A 21,623-nucleotide genomic window follows, 5' to 3' on the forward strand; every position below is an offset into this window, starting at 1 on the left:
GTGTAAATGAGCCTTACTACCAACAGGGTGTGGAAGATGCTCTGTGAATCCCTTCGGAGATCAGAAAGGGCTTCCGGCCAACTGGCCAGGCGCCTCCACGTTAGAGATGAGGGGGAAAGAGGGGAACAGGGCCCCCATCCCACTGCCTCCAAGGCTCATTTCATTCCGGCCGCCAGAGATGCTGCCACCCCCGGGCCAGGCCAAGAGGAAAAGGGGTCCCGTCGTTCTGGGGTGCCTCCCTATTTCCCCCTCATTTTACACGAGGAAGCGATGCCGACCACAGGGCATCGAGGAAAAAGGACGGGAGGAGGAATGGAAATGAAGCGAGAGCCGGAGAAAGATGGGGAGGCCGTGAACTACCCCGCTGCTCACACCCCCGCGGTCACCAGGCACCTCGGCAGACACCCTCTGCGGTCCCTGGGGCTCAGGGCGTGGGCAGCAGGTCACCTACCGGGTTTCGGGTGGGCCTTTCCCAGCTCCCGGAGTCGCAGGCGCTCCTCGTGGATCTGTGCCCCCGTCAGGAGCTGGTACTGCGGGGGCTCCGCGCCGCTGTCCCTTGTCACGAGCCTCAGGTCCCGCTCGTTCATGAGCCTGATCACGTCTGCCCGGTGCATGTTGCCCAAGTCGTTGCCCGCCTCATCCAGCACGTGAATAACCCGCTCGTGAATTTTTCTTCCGATGTTGCTAAGAGCTGGTTCATTCTTCTTTTTCTTCTTCCTCTCATCCTGGGTGTCTGCAACAGTACCGAAAGCTTTTGCGTGAATCGGGCAGGACAGTCTCGGGCCAGAAGCTCGGAGGGACGGCCGTGCTGGTGCGGTCTGGCGCAGGGTGTATGTACCAGGACATCTAATGCAATTATTTCCAGTCTTTACGGTATGCAACGTTAGCCTCTTTAGAAGAAGAGTGGCCATCCTAAAAAGTAGGGAGAAAGGTTTGTTACCGTGCCATCACTTCATCCCCGTGGTCTGATACGGTGCACGGAGGGCGTGTGTGGGGCTGCAGGCCTGTGTCATCTGCAAACACTGTGGACCCGTGCACAGGAAATTTCCACCAATGACATGGACTGTCAGGTGACTGTAGTCACACTAGGTCACGGTGGTCCCGGCTCCAGTGCAAGTTACTGTCAGAACAAGCCGTTATCTGCACAGTGCTTTCGTTCTCCATCGTTTCCTCCCCCAGTGCTGCCTCATTTGATCTATTTCCCAAGCACTACAGTGCTGACTCTGAGAGCAAGTATCATCCTACAGGTTTATTTAGAAGGCAGTCCATAACATCCTCGGCAATTCATAAATACCAAGTCATAAACTGTGAATACAGTCAGCTGTTGAGAACTTATCGGTCTATCTGGAGGTATCCAGAACACAAAAGCGCTATTCTGGGAAAGCTGGGAGCACTCTGGGAGGACTCTCAGAGAGGAAATATCCCGACAGGAATCAAAGCGCCGCCCTCATAAACCCAACGGGTGACTCACGAGGTAATAAGGCGGGACGACCAAGCATTAACTAAGCGTTAGGCGCACGGGGTGAAGCTGGTTTACTGCATGGGAATAACCACTGCTCTTCCAAACGGCATTCTGGCTTTCCACTTGCTTCTCTCGCCCGCTAAGCGTCTCTCTCCTTCCATTTGCACGTTAGGCCAAGCCCAGAGGTGCGGGCTGGAGGGATGAGAGGACCCACTCACATCCTCTGGGGTTTGCTGAGTAACGCAAGAACTCAGGGAGGGGGCCCTGTCCACGACCAAAGAGGAAAGGACGAGGTGCCCTCAGCAGTGCTTCTCAAAGGGTGGTCCCCAGGTCACCTGCAATGAGAGACCTGGAGTGTTCCCTAGAACCGGAAACGCCCTCTGGTTGCTAGCTTGGATCTCACTGGGCTGTACGACCACCGATCCTGCCCTCATCACCCCCGCCTCACGCCTCTGGTGGCAAGTGATACGACCAAAAAAAAAAAAAAAAAGACATGGTAAATCGAGTGAAAGTGAAGGGATGCACGCAATCTCACCGTCCTAGCTGGATAACACCCGCCACGGGCTGCCCTGGCTCCGGCCTCTCCCCTGACTCCCCAACTTGTAGAGTTGCCTGCCGCCCCGACCTGTCCGCTAAGATATCGGACGTCACCCACAGGGAACACCACCGCCCCCGCGCTCTCGCTCCTCCCTCGGTCTTCCCTAGCTCATAGAAAGGCCGCGTGCCCTTCCGGCTGCTCAAGGCCCCAGACAGCAAAGGCATCCTTCCCTCGCCTTTTTCTCTCAGCGATTCGTCGGTCCGGCTCTGTTCACCCTCTACAAACCTCCGGGATCCAACCCCCCCCCTTCCCTGTTGCTATCACCCCACTCCGAAGACAGCATCCTCTCTCATCTGGTGTATGGGTCCTGGCCTCCGGCCGGCACTCGGCTTCTGCCCTTCCCCCCGTAACTGATCACCCGCGTGACGCCCAGGGGTCCTTTTACAAGGTACACGGCAGATGACGCCCCTCCTCTGCTCATCACCCTCCACCGGTTTCATCTCACTCCGGGGGACAAAGCCAAGCCCCTGAAGGGGCCGACAGCGGCCCCCAGCCACCTCTGCCCGCAGCACCTGCCCCGCCTCCGCGGCGCGGTTCCAGCCTCGATGGCCTGTGAACACAGTCTTCCTCCGGGCGCATGTAACGCGGGTAGATCCGCCCCGCAGCCGGCTGTGTGCTTCGTGAACCCGGGGGCTCGGCCCCAGGGTTACTGCTCAGCGAGGCCTCCCCCCCTGCTCTGTAGAATACCGCACCCTCCATCGCTTTCAAAGCCATTGCCTTGCCTTTACAGACGTCCCCTGCCGGACATACTATCTGGTTATTTGCACACATGTTCACAACCAGTCCCATTCTCTTCGCGGCTGCCTTCCGAACGCTAGAGCCCAGAGCCCAGCGCAGCCTGGACGTGCTCAGTGAATGTCTGAGACAAGGGGAACAGCCGGGACGGACCTCTGCGCGTCACTCCCTAGCACTGTGCTGGGGTCCCCCGGCTTCGCATTCTGGCTGGCACTTCACGTGTCCGCTGACCTTAGTGAGATCTACGGCCAACGCTCCACCCCCGGTGAATGGGATGAATTCCCTTTCGGTCATTACCTGGTTGGGGACTCCCCCCACCCCCGGTCCTTGTGCTAAAGGCTCTAGGACAGGAGCAAATTGGATTTTAAATAGCTGCCATAGCACTGCTTCACCAAAAAGCCAGGTATTTGTTGGTGGAGGAAGCCCCCAAACCCAAAAAGCAGGACAGTCTGAAGAGACCAGAGATGACCTTTTTTCCATTTATCGTCAGGAAAACAGCCACAGCACCGAATTTCACAGTGAGTTAGGACGGCCCCGGCAATAACAGATGAAAGCTGACGCGTCGTGTGTAATGAATCCTCAATACATTAAAACAGATAATATTAATTCCAAATGTAGGATTTTTGACAAGTAAGCAAATAACAGACAAGGCATAGGAAAAAGATGAAAAGAAATTTATGAAGACCCTGGCTGTCTGTGGTCGAAGACCCAAGTGATTTTGTCCCCCTATCCTTCTTGTCATTTTTTTCCTCAATCTTTTACAGGGAAGAAGTATTTCTATTTATGTATTTAGTTTTAATTTTATTTTAAGTAGGCTCCACGCCCAATGGGGGCTTGAACTCACGACCCTGAGATCAAGAGTCACATGCTCTACCCACTGAGCCAGCCAGGAGCCCCTGGAAGAAGTATTTTTTATACTAGTACATTTATTTACAAAGTAAAGACTATTTCAGAATAATGATGGGGAATTGTTTTTAAAGCTTTAAAAACACTTTCCAAGAAGAGGAAAAGGTAGAGAAATATCGTAACCACGTTTTTCTTTAAGTTCTTTACCATTACTTACATTTTAGAGAGTTTCAAATTTCCTGGATTTACACAGCAATTAAGCTCCAATACGAGCTCCATTTTGGCTTTACGTCAGCAAAGCTGAACAGGTACACATTCCTTCAAAATAAGCTTTTCATAGATTAAAAACATAAATACACAGTTAAGAAAAAAGAGCTGCGAGATTACTCAATCTGAACCGCAAATCCCACCTTAGGTTCAAATAATTAAAAACTTGTCATTAGGAAAAGTTTCAAACATGTCCCGGAAGAATAGGATAATCAAACCCTAAGCATCCCTCACGCAGCCTCATAATTAATAGAATGTGGCCAAACCCACCTCCTCTCGGCCTGGGCTATTCCCCTCCCCCCACCCCCCTTGCCAGCCACCCATGAACCACTTCAAGGTAAATCCTATCTTGCCAACAAATACTTCAATATGTCATTCAATATGTCGTCTCTAGGAGGTTAGGACTCTTTTATCTGTTTTTAAAATTTATTTTAGAGAGAGGGGCGCCCGGGTGGCTCAGCTGGTTGAACGCCCGACCTCAGCTTAGGTCATGATCTCACGGTTCGTGGGTTCGAGCCCTGAGTCGGGGTCTGTGCTGACAGCGTGGAGCCTGGGGCCTGCTTCGGATTCTGTGTCTCCCTCTCTCTGTCTCTCCCCTGCTCATGCTCTATGAGTGGCTCTCTCTCAAAATTAAACATAAAAAAACATTATTTTAGAGACAGAGAGCTCTTGAGCGGCAGGGGTGGGGGTGGGGAGGGGAGAGAATATCTTAAGCAGACTCCATGCTCAGGGCAGAGCCCGATGTGGGGCTCGATCCTATGACCCTGGGATCATGACTTGAGCCGAAGTCAAGAGTGGGATGCTTAACTGACTGAGCCACCCAGGCGCCCCCCTTTTATCTTTTTAATAACCATGATAACGCTACCCCAACTAATAATCATTCCTTTAAATATCCAATTTTCTGATTGCCCCAATAATACTTTAATATCGTTTGTTGACATTTCATTCACGGGTCGGTAGCATGGACAGACTCCCACTGGCCAAATGTGCGGTAATTTCAACATTAAAGAATAATGGCTGAAAGTTATTTCAACACACTGAATGCGCAAAAATCTATCAAAAAGAAAGATCGTTTGCCAGAGCCCTGCGTGACTATTACCCTGACTCCTCACTGTGAAAATTGGTCAAGAAAAAGAACGAAGCGTCATCCTACCTCTTTAGGAAGAACTACAATCAGTAATCATCCCCAGTTGGTGAAGGAAAAGCTCTTCGTTAGAGGAGAATGCCAGCTAATAAATGGAGAAGAGAAGTAATTTACAAATCACCATTTTGCCACCTTCAATCAAATCACGGATTCAGGCACGGATGGAGGCAAAATCATGAGGTAAAAAGCTAATGAGGAAACGAGGTATTCATATGGTGCCGAAGGGCGGCGCAAAGATTACCTGCAAATCGAAATGGGGAAAACACACTTTGGCCGTCACCCTGCCTGACCTAAGGTCAGACTCAGCATCCCGCCGGTGGGAAGAAGCCAACATCCTAGGGCATGCCTCCTTGTGCAGTGTGGCACCTGTTCGGTGCCTTCTGCAAAGCAGTCCTGGCTGGAAAAGGTCTAACAGGAACCTGGTCTAGCCTCTACACTTAGCTTCCAGTTTCCAAGGAATACAAGGGCCAGACTCAGAGAGGGACAAATCAGATGACAGCACAAGGAAACAATCGGACAGATCCAGACTGTAGGACAAGACAACTGGCTCGGTGTCTTTAAAAAAAGTCAGTGTTATGGGGAATAAAAAGGGGGGGGGGGCTAATCTTGATTTAAAAAGACAGAGGAGACATAATGATAAAATACAGTGTGTTTGAAAAAAGCAACTGAAAAGGTATGTTGAGACATAGAGGACAAAACTCTCACCACTGTTGTTTAACATAGTGTTGGAAGTTCTAGCATCAGCAATCAGACAACAAAAGGAAATCAAAGGCATCAAAATTGGCAAAGACGAAGTCAAGCTTTCACTTTTTGCAGATGACATGATATTATACATGGAAAACCCGACAGACTCCACCAAAAGTCTGCTAGAACTAATACATGAATTCAGCAAAGTCGCAGGATACAAAATTAATGTACAGAAATCAGTTGCATTCTTATACACCAATAATGAAGCAACAGAAAGACAAATAAAGAGACTGATCCCATTCACAATTGCACCAAGAATCAGAAAATACCTAGGAATAAACCTAACCAAAGATGTAAAAGATCTATATGCTGAAAACCATAGAAAGCTTATGAAGGAAATTGAGGAAGATACAAAGAAATGGAAAAACATTCCGTGCTCATGGATTGAAAGAATAACTATTGTTAAAATGTCAATACTACCCAAAGCAATCTACACATTCAATGCAATCCCAATCAAAATTGCACCAGCATTCTTCTCGAAGCTAGAACAAGCAATCCTAAAATTTGTATGGAACCACAAAAGGCCCCGAATAGCCAAAGTAATATTGAAGAAGAAAACCAAAGCAGGAGGCATCACAATCCCAGACTTTAGCCTCTACTACAAAGCTGTAATCATCAAGACAGTATGGTGTTGGCACAAAAACAGACATAGACCAATGGAATAGAATAGAGACTCCAGAATTGGACCCACAAATCTATGGCCAACCAATCTTTGACAAAGCAGGAAAGAATATCCCCAACGGGAAAAAGACAGTCTCTTTAACAAATGGTGCTGGGAGAACTGGACAGCAACATGCAGAAGATTGAAACTAGACCCTTTCTTACACCATTCACAAAAATAAACTCAAAATGGATAAAGGACCTGAATGTGAGACAGGAAACCATCAAAACCCTAGAGGAGAAAGCAGGAAAAAACCTCTCTGACCTCAGCCTCAGCAATTTTACTCGACACATCTCCAAAGGCAAGGGAATTAAAAGCAAAAATGAACTACTGGGACTTTGTGAAGATAAAAAGCTTCTGCACTGCAAAGGAAACAATCAACAAAACTAAAAGGCAACCGACGGAATGGGAAAAGATATTTGCAGATGACATATCGGACAAAGGGCTAGTATCCAAACTCTACAAAGAACTCACCAAACTCCACACCTGAAAAACAAATAATCCAGTGAAGAAATGGGCAGAAGACATGAATAGACACTTCGCCAAAGACATCCAGATGGCACATGAAAAGATGCTCAACGTCACCCATTATCAGGGAAATACAAATCAAAACCATACTGAGATACCACCTCACGCCAGTCAGAGTGGCTAAAATGAACAAATCAGGAGACTATAGATGCTGGCGAGGATGTGGAGAAATGGGAACCCTCTTGCACTGCTGGTGGGAATGCAAACTGGTGCAGCCGCTCTGGAAAACAGTGTGGAGGTTCCTCAAAAAATCAAAAATAGATCTACCTTATGACCCAGCAAGAGCACTGCTAGGAATTCACCCAAGGGATTTAGGAGTGCTGATGCATAGGGGCACGTGTACCCCAATATTTATAGCAGCACTTTCAACAATAGCCAAATTATGGAAAGAGCCTAAATGTCCATCAACTGACGAACGGATAAAGAAATTGTGGTTTATGTACACAATGGAATACTACTTGGCAATGAGAAAGAATGAAATCTGGCCATCTGTAGCAACATGGATAGAACTGGAGAGTGTTATGCTAAGTGAAATAAGTCAGGCAGAGAAAGACAGATACCATATGTTTTCACTCATATGTGGATCCTGAGAAACTCAACAGAAGACTAGGGGGGAAAAAGTTATAGAGAGGGAAGGAGGCAAACCATAAGAGACTCTTAAACACTGAGAACAAACTGAGGGTTGATGGGGGGTGGGGAGAGGGGAAAGTGGGTGATGGGCATGGAGGAAGGCACCTGTTGGGATGAGCCCTGGGTGTTATATGGAAACCAGTCTGACAATAAATTGTAAAAGAAAAAAAGAGAGATACAGGGGACAAGCTGGATATGGACGAGATTCCTGATGGACCAGATGCTACCAGAGAAGTCCTGTGCATGGTCTCAGGGACAATGCCATTCTTGGGAGGGGACTTGGCTGTTTGCGGGGTAGAGGACTGCGACATCTGCCACTTACTCTGACAGGATGTGGCGGAAAATATACGTGCAGTATGGCAACACTTGCTGAATCTACGTTATGGTTACACGGGTGTTCTGTTACCAGTCTTACAACCTCTCTGTATAATTTTGTTCATAATTAAAAAGTTTTTAGGGGCACCTGGGTGGCTCAGTCGGTTAAGTGTCCGACTTCAGCTCAGGTCATGATCTCACAGCTTGTGAGTTTGAGCCCCGCGTCGGGCTCTGTGCTGACAGCTCGGAGCCCGGAGCCTGCTTCGGATTCTGTGTCTCCCTCTCTCTCTCTGCCCCTCCCCTGCTAATTCTCTCTTTCTCTCTCAAATAAATAAACATTAAAAAATTTTGAAGAAAGTTTTTAGAAGAGAAGCAACTGTCCACGGGAAGGAAAAAGTCCACTAGTCATGCAATTATGACTGTTCCAGTCTAAACAGGCTACAGATTTCACTATAATTTAATAAGCTGGCACTCTGGCTTTACGCACCTTTAAAAAATGTTCTCTTCATTAGTTTCAGTGCCGTATCTAAATGAAGCCTATGTCTAGGGACTTAACAGATTTAAAAGTCTGAAGTTTTTAATAATGCAGATCGCCTTTATTTCCCCATCTAGTTTTCATCAAAGCAGCCTCAAAGTGTCCCACCGTCGTAAATGGAGATGGTTTCAGTCTGAGGTAGAACTTGTACGATGCTAACTGATTAAAAGTTAACATGTTTTGGAGCAGTGTTTCTCAGAAACCAGAGGCCTACCAGCATCATCTGGGGATGCTTTTTCAACACACGAGGTGTTTCCTTTTTCCTCTCTTGTTAAGAACCCCTGGGTCAGGGGCGCCTGGGTGGCTCAGTCGGTTAAGCAGCCAACTTCAGCTCAGGTCGTGATCTCACGGCTCGTGAGTTCGAGCCCCACGTCGGGCTCTGTGCTGACAGCTCGGGGCCTGGAGCCTGCTTCAGATTCTGTGTCTCCCTTTCTCTGCCCTTCCTCCGCAAAAAAACAAACAAACACCCGCTGGGTCAGGACCCCCTCAAAACAAGAAGACATAAGGAAATAAGTAATAAAACATTATTATTTTTTTTTGAAGTTTATTTATTTATTTTGAGAGAGACAGAGAGGGTAAGCAGGGGAGGGGCAGAGAGAGGGGGAGAGACAGAGAATCCGAAACCAGGCTCTGTACGGTTAGCACAGAGCCCCATGTGGGGCTCCAACTCATGAACCTTGAGATCACAACCCGAGCTGAAATCAGGAGTTGGACACTGAACACACTGAGCCATCCAGGAGCCCCAAGAATAAAACACGATAATGTTAAGTGGGTTCAAATAGTTTAAGCTATAGGATGTCTGGGGTTATGAGAACAAAGGTTAAGAACCCTTTCAAGGTGGACGTAAAATAGGAAGCCTTGCTCTCTCATAAGATTTCTCTGATTAAATGTCTCCGATACTCTGTCAAACAAACAGTAGGCTGAATGAGCCAGCGGTCTAAATCGAAATAGAAATGCTTACATTCTCATGACAATATTGGTGCATTTGGTTACCTTCTGCCACAGCTATCCCTTCTGAGACACCCAAAACTATTTTAAAAGCCAATTATCTTAAAGTCGTTTACTTAAATCACACAATTTTATAGTATGGGTATCCATTTCTGGTCTCATGGTAACTCAGACCTTACTAAGATCATCCTAAACTGGGGGGATCTGCATCTAGTTGTAGTTTTTAATTCGGTAGCTAACTCTACCTCTAGGGGGAAAAAAACCAACCATATAATTTCTTTTTTTTTTTTTTATTCCTTATTTACTTGAGACTGGATCGCCCAAAATGTATTCTGCGAGCACTGGAGGATAAACTGACAAGTGCCCTCAAACCCTTTCACCCCTACTAATTTCGGTCCTCTCTCCACTGCTTGGATCTCTTCAACACCATCACTAACCTGCCTGGGACCATGAGAGAAAAATGACAGCTGCATTAGTCCAAATGCACACAACGTGGAGTAGCTGTACTGTTTGACCCACACATTCCATAAGAAATTGAAATGATTCTAAATATTAAGCCGTAAAGCGGGACATTATGAAATAAACATGTGGCTACTTCCATACGCTGTGTATTTCTGGTGAGCCATACGCTGTGTATTTCTGGTGAGCTTAGGGCTGCGTTATCTTGTCACATTGGTCTGCAGTTGTTTAAAATGAACAATATTCTTTGAGGACTAGTTTCTTCCCATTTTTATTATGAAAATGTTTAAACATACAGAAAAGTTGAAAGACTATACAGTGAACACCCAATACCCATTCATCTAGATGCTACATGTTGCTATCCTTGTTTTATTTATCTATTTATTCCTTCTTCCATCCCTTTGTGTTTGGATACATTTCAAAGTAGATTGCAGACATTGGTACACTTCATCCTCAAATACTTCTGCATGCACACCATGAACTAGGGTTCACTATTTGTTTACGATTCCTTTCACTTTGGGGCAAAATGTACATACAATGACATGTACAAACCTTAACTGTATCTTTTAATCGGTTTTGACAAGTACCAACATCTCTGGAACCAAAACTCCTGCCAACGTGTAGAATATTACCATCACCCCAGAAAGTTCTCTCATGCTTCTTCCAAGTCAGTCCCCGTCCCCAGCCAGGGGCAAAGACTGTCCTGATATTTTTCCACCAGTCTGCCCTAAGATTTCATATAAATGGAACCACGCAGTATGTACTCTTTGTTGAAAGGCATCTCAGCATGTTTTGGGGACTCAGCTGTGTTGTTGCAAGTATCATCAGTTTGTTCCTTTTTATTTCAGAGGATTGTCCCAGTGTATGAATATACTCCAGATTTTAAACCCAGTTTTCTGTTGAGGAACATTTAGACCGTTCCTAGTTTGGGGCTATTATGAGGAAGGTTGCTGGTCATATACAAGAAAAAAAAAAAAGTGGCCAAGTTATTACTGCTCCAAAGGACAGCTGCATTCCCCTTGATAGATTATTTTGCATTACTTTTGGTGGTATCTCTTCAGGAGGTACTGTCACGAACCTTCTCGGAAAATGATTTAAATATGTGGTTATGATATGTGGATACGATACAGGTTATGATCCTGTCCTGTAAGAGATTAAATTGCTTGCACCCTCACTGCTTTTCTTTCTGATTTTGCTGATATTCATAAGCTCGTATTTACTGATGTTATTTCCAGAGAGGTTGGATCAAAGTTACATAGAGTCTAGTGAACTAAGTATTTGTGAAATTAACTTCGCCAATCCCTAGGGCTTTAAGAAGCCTCTCACACCTCTCACAGGAGTTTCACAAAGTCCTTGCTTCTGCCTGTCGACCTCCCAACTATCCATCTGCCCCATTCCAACGGGTTTGAGTTGTACAGCTTTAATCCCAGAGGACTGAAGCATGGTCACTGAGCTTGCCCGCTGCTGTCCCTTGGCCCTGGTTTTGCTCTTCCATAAGGAGAACAAAGTACTCTCCATACTCAGGTTGGCTTTGTAAGAGCTAGAACGTTGATTTGCAACACTGGAAAAAGCCAACACATGTCTCTGGCCAATTTCTTAACCACATTTCTTTAGCTACGACATTTTTCATTTATTTTCTATTTTAGTTATTTTACTGCAATAGCTTAATAACCGACCATCCAGAAACTTTTTTTTTTAAAGCCTTAAAATCCAGAGCTACAGACTCAACATTAACGTCGGACTTATTCCTGTACATGAATCTTCTACACGGTCATTTCCTCTTCCACAACCGTCATCTCAGGGACCAGCATCACAGTCCACCCAGAGCCACATCGTTTCCGTTTTTGCTCTCCCTCACTCTCCTAGCTAACCCAACACCAAGTCTCACAAATTTCACTTCCTAACACCACTCAAAATCCATCCACTTCTCTCCATAACCACTGCCACCAATCTAGTTCAAGACATCTTGAACTTGGACCTCTCGTCTGGATTCCCACCAGTCTCCTAACTACACACTTGAACCCTGCAATCCCTTCCCGTCTCTGCGTTGCTCTCACCACACCCCATGCCCTCCTCACCTCAAAACCGCCCCAAATTACAGGCCAACATCGTTCATGAGGCCAAAGGCTCTTGCCACGTCTCTAGCATCGTTCTATACCAAACTTCTTCCTTGTCTAAACAACACTGGCGGTGCAGGGTAGAAATGCTCTTCCCTTAAGCTAAGGAAACGCCAGATCATTGCTCAGTGCTCCCTTTCTCTGGGCATTCTTCGGATTACCTTCCAAACTACGCCCATTAGTCACTACTCTCCCTGCTCCCTCATCTGTTTGTGGAGCTCAACATCAAGTGCAGTATAGTTTATCTGTCCTTTATGACCCTTATCGCAATTACAATTTTGTGATTTTCTTACTGCTGTTTCTCTCCTTTACTAGACGGCAAGTTCTCGGAGGCTGGGAACGAATCTGTTATCTTTTACGGTATCGTCCGCGGCACAAGAAACAGTCGTTGACTTTACAGACTCCCCTCCACTCTCTGTACTTAGACGGAGGCCTTCCACGAACGTGGAACTGAGGCTTTTCAAGTCGGAAAGCTATTTACTTCTTTCAAGAGTCTTAAGCCATGGAGCCTATTAAACAGTAAATCGGAAAAACCGAGATCCCGCAATCGCTCAGTAACCCTCCCCGCCAGGGCCTCCTCCGGAGGCTACGGGTTCTAGAAAAGGCATGTGGCCGAAGCCAGGGACTACAGTACAGGACGCGGAGCGCTTCGCAGAACGGACCGCGGTCAAGTGTTTCGGCTGCGGCCACGCCCACGCCGGGAAGCGGGGGAGCGGGGGGGCGGGGGGGGGGGTCTCGGCGCGCCTCTGCCAGAGAAGGGGCGTGGGGACGTGGGGCGTGCGTGCGTGCCCGTACGTGCGCCCCGATGGCGGGGCGGGCCGCCCAGGGGAGCGGGAGGAGGCCGGCGTCCAGCCTCGGTTCCGCGGCGTCCCGGTCCCAAAAACGGCCCTAGAGGCCGGCCGGATCCCCAGCCCCGCGGCAGGGCCTGCGGCGCCCCTCCGCGCTCCGCTCGGCGGCTAGGGCGGCGCTGACCTTCCAGGGACACGGCCGAGCGCGAGGCCGCTCCCTCCGCAGGTCTGTGCCTAAGCCCAAGCCCTCCTGCCACAGGCCCCCTCACCCCCTCGGCGCCCCTGGCCTTTAGCTGTACCTGTGCCGGGCCGACGATTGGTAGGTCTGGCAGAAGAAGCCGGGGAACGGCCCTCGCGGGGAGGCCCTCTTCGCCCTCCGTAGTGGGCGGGGCTTCGGCCCGCGTCTTTTAAAGGAAAGGTGACGTAGGGAGGAGCGCCTTCCAGCCGGCGGGCAGAGGTCCTCCGACAGAAAGTGCAGAGGGCGAGGGGCGGTTCCTGCGCCTCCTCTCTTTTAATTTAACGTTGACTAAAATATTTCGTCAGTGTTGTTGTAGTTACCGTGATTTAAGGAGCACTGCCCCCGGTTTGCAGGTGAGCAAACAGATCCGAGAAATAAAAGACCGTCTTAGGTTCCCGAGCGCTGGGTCCCAGGAGATAGATCCGGAGATGGGGCCGGGCGTGTGAGATTCAGTGGATGTAACTGGGAGAGCTTCCGGCAGGCCGTCGGTTTTACGAAGGCGAAAACGGGCCGGTGGTGGTGAAGTGGTTCGTCCGGAGTTCGTGGGGCGGTCCCAAAACTCGGGTGCAGTCGGGTGCTCCCAGGTGTCACCTGCTTGTCCGCGAGGCTGCTCTGTGGGTGTCAATTTCCTGCCCTCTCACCTCGTCTTCGATCGGAAATTCCTCAGCGCCCAGTGGAAATCTGCCGTCGTGACTTAGTGAAGCTACATCATTAGGGAATTTACCGTATTGCGAGCAAACCACGTTTAGAGGATGTTATAGCCCCGCCAACACATTGCTCTATTCTCGTTAAATGACTTCTTGCATCCGATTCTACCTGCTTTATTGCAGATCAAAACACGAGTTCAGCTTTAAGTAGCTCCTTGAGAGCAGAGGCCCAAGTTTCTGTCCCAGTGTCTGGCATCTTACGTGCTGTTTTGTTGAAATAGTGAAGTGGGAAACCCAGAAACAGCGTGTAGGTGGCCCGAAGTCCACGGTTAGTATTTGCATGTTGGCCATTTCCAAGTTACACCAGAAGAGTTAGAGATTCATGTTACCCTACCAAAATTATTCCGTAATACCAAGATATGAATTTGTTTAGTGTAGATACGGGGATAGAGTGACTATGAGATACCGTGGGTAGGTGCTCAACAATTATGCATATGCCCATTTATAGAATTTACCTGCCAGGCACCGTTCTAGGCATTTTACTTCTCTCAAATCACTTAATCCTCAATACAAGCATCTCACCCTGTTCCACGGATGAGAGAACTGAAGCATAAAGAGGTTCAGCCAAGGTCATGTACCGGTAGCAGAGTCAAACGTCTGGCTCTTGACCTTGGCTCAGGTCGTGATCTCACGGCTGGTGGGTCTGAGCCCCACAGCGGCACAGAATCTGCTTGAAATTCTCTCCCACTTTCTCTGCCTCTCCCCTGCTCATGGGTTCTATCTCCCTCTCAAAGTAAATAAACTAAAAAAAATAAAAATAAAAAAAATAAATAAAGGAATGCAGGCAGCCTGAAGCCAGAGTTGGTAGTCTTAATACTAAATATTCCTTCCACTGCTAGACTCAACTAAGAAAGCAGGGGGGTTACAAGTCTGTGAAGGTATTTGTGAAATATGTAAGATTAAAGGGCTTTAGTGCCCAAATTAAGGACTTGAAATTTGGTAAGGTTGCAATTTGAATGAATTCACACGAAGCAATCGTTAGGTAACTGGAGCTACCTGCCAGGACCCCATTGGTATCCCCTCTTTGAAGGCTGTGTGTCCGGTGTAGATGATTCGAGAAGTTTCCTAGACTGTCATCATCAGATATCTCAAGGAGGAGGTGCTTTAGTGTTCCTGGAAGCAGATGAGCCGGAAAATACACACATTGCAGACATGCCCTCAGAGAGAAGCTTTTTTGTTTGTTTTGTTCTAAATCTCTTCTCTTGAACTCGGCCTTGACCTCCAGCTGAAATGAGATGCGGCAGCTTTTAAAAAGTCATTGGGAGTCTTGGATTCAGCTCCGTGGTGGCAGATTTTGGAGACCCTGGAATAAAGATAGTAAAGCAGGTAACTGGCTCGCTTGGGTCCCCTTCCTGTATATATGGCCTCTAGGGCTCTCAGGAACTTACACACATTCTCAGTTGCTATTGTTTCTACCCATAATTTACAAAAACAAAAACCAAAACCAAAAACCCAAACAGAAGTAATAAAACTCAAATCCAGGGGACTCTAAAACGTTTGCATTTTCCTCCACAGAGTAATTTCCCGGTTAATTCCCACGGTTGGTCCCCAAATGACACGGTTTCTCACACAATGTGTACGTTGGTGTTTTGCTCTGAGAAAGGATTAAAGGGAAATTCTGCCCCTCGCCTTGAAAATCCCCTCTCTCCACAGGCATGGTGGGAATCTTTGGAACAGAGGAGCCCCTGGAGACAGTCTCGGCCTGAGGTCACTGGGGCGCAATGTACCCGCTCCACAAAGTAATTATTCTACGGGCGATTTCTTCAAAAAGTGATTAACACTCGACTCTGTCGTGATGCCACAGTCACTACAGACAATAACTTTAAGAGGCTGATCTTCCACTAATGAAATCCTGTGTTTACTTTGAGGTCACATAGGTGACTCAGAGCCTGCGCGGCTTCACACATTCAGCATATGCTTCGACACCTAGTTGTTAACGGATCACGGCTAGCTTGTGTATCCCCTCCAACGTTACATCGTAAGCTCTCATCAGGACAGTTCGGTGAAAATAGGGAAATTGAAGTCCATCGTGTGTGAGATCCTACGTAGTCCCTACTAAATCTAGCTGACGGCAGTTGTCTTAAGTGGCGGCAACTTTCTCATTACGGTGCCTTCTTAACCGCTAAGAGGGTCCACGCTTTCCTTAATCTGTGTTTACAAGCTTGTCAAGAGGGGCACGGAAAGCAAGGTGCGCGAGGGGGCGTGGCTGAGTGTGAGCTAACGCGTCAAAGACACCTTGAAGATACCCTCGGCCCAGTACCATGTGCCCGTTATCACAACACACGAAAGCTGGAAACCTTCTCACCGGAGCTCTACTGGTGACCCCCAGGGGGAACTGTGATTCATCTATTCCAGGCGTGTAAACGTTCACACACTTAGAAAACTCCGAGGCAGGGAGATTCAGCCTTCCGTAGGAGCTCATTTCACTGTTTTGAAAGACCGAGGGAATGAATCTCTTCCTTCAACCTAAATCCATCGTGGGGCTGCGTGTGCCGATTCCCCAGAAGAGCCGGAGAACATCTGGTGACCGCATCTGCGTGAAAACCCTTTCCGTCCTCCCCAACCGTTGCTAGATTCAGAATACGTGGACCACGTGCAAAGCTTCCCGTAACGTTAGGCTCCAGACCAATCATTCCTCTTGTCAGAAAATGATGGCACCAATTATTAAAACATGATGGCGGTTGCGAGCAAGGGAGATAAATTCATCTACAATGAATGACCTGTTGTAATAAAGTTTTGCAAAGCTTTCAGGTCTGCCGAATGAAAGAGAGGTCTATCGGGAAGATCCATTTATCTTCTGTGAAAAGTCTTGTGCCACTGAACGAGGCAGAAAATAGCCTCGAGAGCCCCCACCGGAAAAACGAGACCCTTCGTGAACGTAATTCCCATTCCTGTCATAGGACGTGATGCTAAACTGCCAACAGCTGGCATGGGAAACTTTGCAGAAGGTACAATGCCTGCTGGGTAAATCCAAGCACAACAGGACCAAGTTCTTAGCATTTTACATTTTAAATAACACCCACTAACGTTTGCCGACACGTGAGATTTTCTAGCTAGGCTCTTTAAGGAAGGCAACTACAATGTGAGTAACGAGATTTGTCCTCTCACTTTGAGCAGCTCGTCAGATGTGAAGTTTTAACATGCTCACCGGGTCGGGAAGATTTCCACTGTACGTTTCATTGTTTGCCTGCCCCCCCCCACCCCCTCCCTTAAAGTTGCTAGGTTCTGCTGCAAAGATTTTCGGGGCCGTTTTGTTGGCAGCTTAGGACGCATCCGTGACCTTACCAAAGTGGAAGTGAAAGCTCTCAGTATTTCTTCTTTCTTTCTTTCTTTCTTTCTTTTTTGCAACAGTAAATCTATTAATTTTACAGTCAGTTGAACAGCAATAGGTTAATTTGTTTAAAGTCTGCGTTCACAAAGAAAACCTGAACCGCAGTGGCTTGAATGCCTGAAACTGCAGCGGAGTGGCTGCAGGGTAGACACTCTTACAGCGCGCTCGGGACGGACGCCGGCGGTCCACTGTCACCTGCTTCTCCGCACAGGTGCTGACCCCTCGGTTGAGCCGGGGCCTCCTGGCGGGGTAGCGGGAAGGCTGGGCCTTTTGTGTGCTACAGAGAACGCTTTTCCAAGGACTGGGCCCGTTGTCTCCAGCAGCCTGAGGAAGCAGAAGAAAGAAGAGGTTAAGGGCCACCGCGAGGGTCAGGATGGGTTAAATTTAGTTAACATCGGAGGTTATAGCTTTTAACAAGAGCTTCAAGCAAACTTATTCGAAGATGCAATTTGTCTCCTCTTTGTCAACGGTTATTATTTTTTTTTTTTTTTGCCCTATTGATAGTGACAGCCTAACAAAGTTTTTATATGCTGGAGGTTTTCATCCTTTATAGAGAAGAAAGGACTGTGTTCCTAAAGAGAGGTGCAGGTGGGGGACTTTATAAAGCTTCCGTGATTTTCAAATTGGGAGGCTTTAGAATAGGCTCCCTGCTTGGCTAAGTCAAAAATAATCTGTGAGGGATGTTGAAAAAAAAAATCCCCATTAGAAATGGAGGAATGCTTCAGCAGTCAGATGCAGGGGCTCAAGTTTCTAGAAGCTTCTTTGTGTGTGTTTACTTTCAACCATCCCAGCCTAGTTTTCCCAGTTGTTTTTTTCAAAGTTACCAAAGAGGCCCCCTCTTAAGTTTCCACGTGTGTGTTTCTTTCCATTTCGAGCATAACACCAGGCATCACTAGTTGTGTGTTATTTCTCCGTGCAAGCAAAGGAGGTAGCCATAGTTTTCTGCATATGTCCTTCATGCCGTTTTCATTCTAGCACTCCATATTTTCTCTCCACGGACTGAAATCTTTCGGAAATCGGTCTTTGGGAAGAGAGTCCTGTCAACTCTAGCCTTTCAATTGGAAACACACACCTTTCAAAAGGTATGATTTACCTAGAACTGATGTTGAGGGTCTTGTGACACGTGAAGGCTTCAGGTATTATTTAACTGCATTTCTACGATAAGAGGCTCGACTTCTTTTTGGTGAGTTTTGTACATTCACGGGGCTGAGGTTTTAGAATACCGAACCTGGGTTGCCAGAGCCACAGTTTTGCTCTGATGGTCGGAAGGGTAAGTGTAATCAAACAATCTAAGTGATGTACTGTAATATGCATTTGACAACATGTTTGCCTTAGGTACAGTGAGGACTCATTTAATTATTATTCGGGAAATACTATGTTTTGCATGAGAGAATCTTCCAGGTACCTAAGCATACCTTCCAGAAACACACAGAACTTCTAACCACTTTGAATAAAAGTGTCTTATATAACGTATTACAGCGTTTTGCATCCTGAAACATGGTATGATGAGTTTCTTAAAGAACAAGGCCATCGTTATGACCATCCATTGTTACATGGTGCTGTGTAATATAGTCGTGCCTATATCAAGTGCCACTGTACCAAACTGCAGTCGTTTTGAACTTGAAACTTTTGCTTGTCATAGGTTTTCTCACTCCTCTCTTGCCATAATACTGTCAGTGTCCCCTTATTGTTGGTACCCTGCTACCTAGCTTTATAGTTCTCCCCACCTTCTCACGTTCTGCTCAAAGTCAAGTTCCGTCTCACCTGGCCTAATGCAGGGGTTGTTTAAGGAGACTGCTGCTCTCCAAATGTCCTTGTTCCAAATCAGCCCTCACACTGCAGCCGGGCTAACCTTGTTTGGGTAAAGCTTCAGCGCCCCCCCCCCATTTCCTTCTGGCGGGTTCCCTCATCCACCTGCTCAATTGGATTGTGAGCGTCTGGTCTAGCATTTACCACCCTCTTCGATATATCTGTAACCTACTGGAGTTGACAGGTCACTCAGTTTGCCTGCTTTGCCCAGGCCCTTTCCTCCACCCCTGAAAGGGGAGCCATCCAGACCCAAATTCCTGCCCTCGTTCCCTCTTCCTGTCCACGCCTGGTTGCACTAGGGGAGAAGACTGACCTACAAGAATCTAGTCCACAGACTGTGACAACTTGCACATTCCAACCAGGAAATTTGCTGGGTGTCAAAGGATACTTCTGGCAGAGACAGATACTAATTGGATATTCATCCTGCCTTTTCCCGGGTTCCAGCGGGTACATGGCTGCACGGGGTAAGGAGGGTATGTGCAGCCTCCCTGACAGCTGTGGCCACGTGACCAAGTTCTGGCCAGTGGAATCTGTGTATACCTGCTCATATGTAACTTCTTCCCCGTAGCTGCAGGGGGGGTCCTAGTTTATGCCTGCCATCCCAGCATAAACCTCTTTCACTCTGACCTGGCACATCCCATGGTCATCCTAAATAAGCAGCTGTGGTACGTAGCATTTCCAGAAAGTGTCCTCAGAAGGAGAGTGTGCTCTCCTCCCCTTCCTTTCTGTCGGCTGAAAGGTGGACATGATGGCTGGAGCTTGGATGGCATCTGGAGCAGGGGGGGCTCGTTGCAATGGAAACCACGCCTGGCAGAGCAATGAGATAGGACGAGCCTGGGTCCCGACACCCCAGCACGCCGTGCCTCTGGATTCACTGACCGTGCGAGAGACACAAGCTTTTATATTGCTCCTGACAACACATGACTGGGACAAAAAGTCTTACAAAGTTGTTTGTTTCACAAGTCGGGCTCATGCCACGCGCATGCTGGCGTTCTGCATGCAGATGGGCTGGTCTGCAGAGAGAGGCAGGAGGGTGAAACAGACATGCAGGAAGAACCACACAGAAAAGCAGGAGGGAGTGGGGCTCCGTGGAAATTGGGGTAGGAGCCTTCATTTCTAACTTCCCATTTCCAGTCCCCGTGGAGTCCACTGGTCTGCATTTCCCGTCTGCAGATACCTCTTAGGTGGATTTTCTTACAATAACGTTCCGTTCAGTGCAACCAGACATGTTTGTAGCTTGACCCTCCCTCCTCCACCACCACCGCCGACTTGCTGGTCCCGAACTGCATTTTGTGCTGTCCTGCCTCTGTGCCTGTTCGTGCCCTACTTTCTGCCTGGAGTACAGAGCCACGTTTTCAGCCCTAGCCCAAATGCTCCCTCTTCCATGAAGCCTTCCCTTAGTGCAACTGGGCGACCCCTGCCGTCTTATGTATGTTTATTCTGTAGCATTCATTTTTCTCTGCCTCCGCATACAGTTGCTTGAATACTTGGCATTTCCTGCCCTTGACATTGTCAGCCCCTAAGAGGCAGGGACACACCCTTGCCGAGGTTGTTCTAGCGCCAGCCAGAGGCCCGCATCCCTTTAGTGTGCATTAAATATTTGCTGAACAGTTGTGGGCTGTCAAATACACAACGGAGCCTTTTCAAACGGTCTCTGGAATCAGAGAAAGCAGACTCTCTTGGATAAGGTGTGTGAGCTTTGGTGCAGGACTTCGTGTCTCGTAGCGGCTTCCCTTCCCTTTTTCTCTGGCTCCGAGGTGAGAGTACTTAATAAGAGACGGCTAGGTATTTTATTATGGTTGTAGGAGGAGCCTTTCTAAACCACTATGGGAAGCACAAAAGAAGGAGGCATCTTTTGTTGAAACAAACTTCCGTGCTTGCTACTGTAGTGATTTACCGTTCCCGAATTAGAAGCGGAGAAAGTCTGGGGGCGCCTGGGTGGCTTAGTAGGTTAAGCGCCTGACTCTTGATTACGGCTCAGGTCATGATCTCATGGTTTGTGGGTTCGGGCCCCGCGTCGGGCTCTGCGCTGGCACGGCAGAGCCTGCTTGGGATTCTCTCTCTCTCCCTCTTTCTCTCTGCCCTCCCCAACTTGTGCTCCGTCTCTTTCTAAATAAATAAACAAGCAAACAAACAAGCTTAAAAAAAGAAGCATAGAAAGTCTAAACAATCTGTGAAAAATATCACAAAAGGATAGTAACCACTGTCTTAAAGAGGAGTAACAACTGGGGCTTTGAGTTTCCTTGTATTAATTACTACATTAGGGGCTCTATCATTATAGCCTACACCCCATGTAATCATCATCATTACTTTCAAAAGGATTATTAAGTGATCACACGTGTGTAACGTTGGGTTCCCCTTGCTACCTCTAAGGCAGAAAGTTCACAGCACAGTAGAAAACCCAGTCTAACAATTTCTTTAATTTTCTGTACGTAATTGATGCGTTTTATGACTGACTTGGTCAAAGGTTTTGGTAGTAACGCTCACGGTGAAAAAAACCCAAACCTGACGTCATAAAATGGACCCATGTGTAATTATAACTGCAACTTTATTATAGTCTAGAAGTGATGCATCATAAATATGAGGCATGCAACAGAATAATGTGGGATAATGGAGATAAAGGTATGTGTGCCTCACATTTCTGATATGTCACTTAGTGACTGTAATTGATAGCCTCTGGCATTCATAGTATCCCTTTCACACTCAACCATCATGTCATGCTGGGTGCATGTCAGTTTATATTAATAATAGCGTAAGT

General features: G+C 47.5%; 1 protein-coding gene and 1 long non-coding RNA gene across 6 annotated transcripts in view; one reads left to right on the forward strand and one right to left on the reverse strand.

Annotated features, from left to right (window-relative positions):
• MTIF3 (mitochondrial translational initiation factor 3) overlaps positions 1-13,222 on the reverse strand; it is a 16,973-nt gene extending 3,751 nt beyond the window's left edge. Inside the window, exons 1-4 of one of the 5 annotated variants that reach the window (XM_006927182.5) lie at positions 13,080-13,198; positions 5,062-5,137; positions 3,859-3,959; positions 452-912 (exon numbers count right to left, since the gene is read on the reverse strand). In XM_006927182.5, coding sequence (XP_006927244.1) covers positions 452-912; positions 3,859-3,920 — 523 coding nt within the window. In that variant the 5' untranslated portion in view covers positions 3,921-3,959; positions 5,062-5,137; positions 13,080-13,198. Of the gene's footprint in view, positions 1-451; positions 913-3,858; positions 3,972-5,061; positions 5,138-12,257; positions 12,595-13,079 lie in introns of those variants that run through there. The other 4 variants (XM_006927181.5, XM_006927183.5, XM_003980268.5 and 1 more) reach the window with 4 other exon arrangements.
• A 514-nt stretch (positions 13,223-13,736) lies between these two features.
• On the forward strand, positions 13,737-18,529 carry LOC109496316. Its single transcript, XR_002740454.2, has 2 exons — positions 13,737-15,051; positions 15,379-18,529. It is a non-coding gene; the product is annotated as an uncharacterized LOC109496316 (long non-coding RNA).
• The last annotated feature ends 3,094 nt before the right edge of the window (positions 18,530-21,623 follow it).

This window comes from Felis catus, chromosome A1 (genome assembly GCF_018350175.1).
Source record: "Felis catus isolate Fca126 chromosome A1, F.catus_Fca126_mat1.0, whole genome shotgun sequence".
NCBI classification, from domain to species: Eukaryota; Metazoa; Chordata; class Mammalia; order Carnivora; family Felidae; genus Felis; species Felis catus.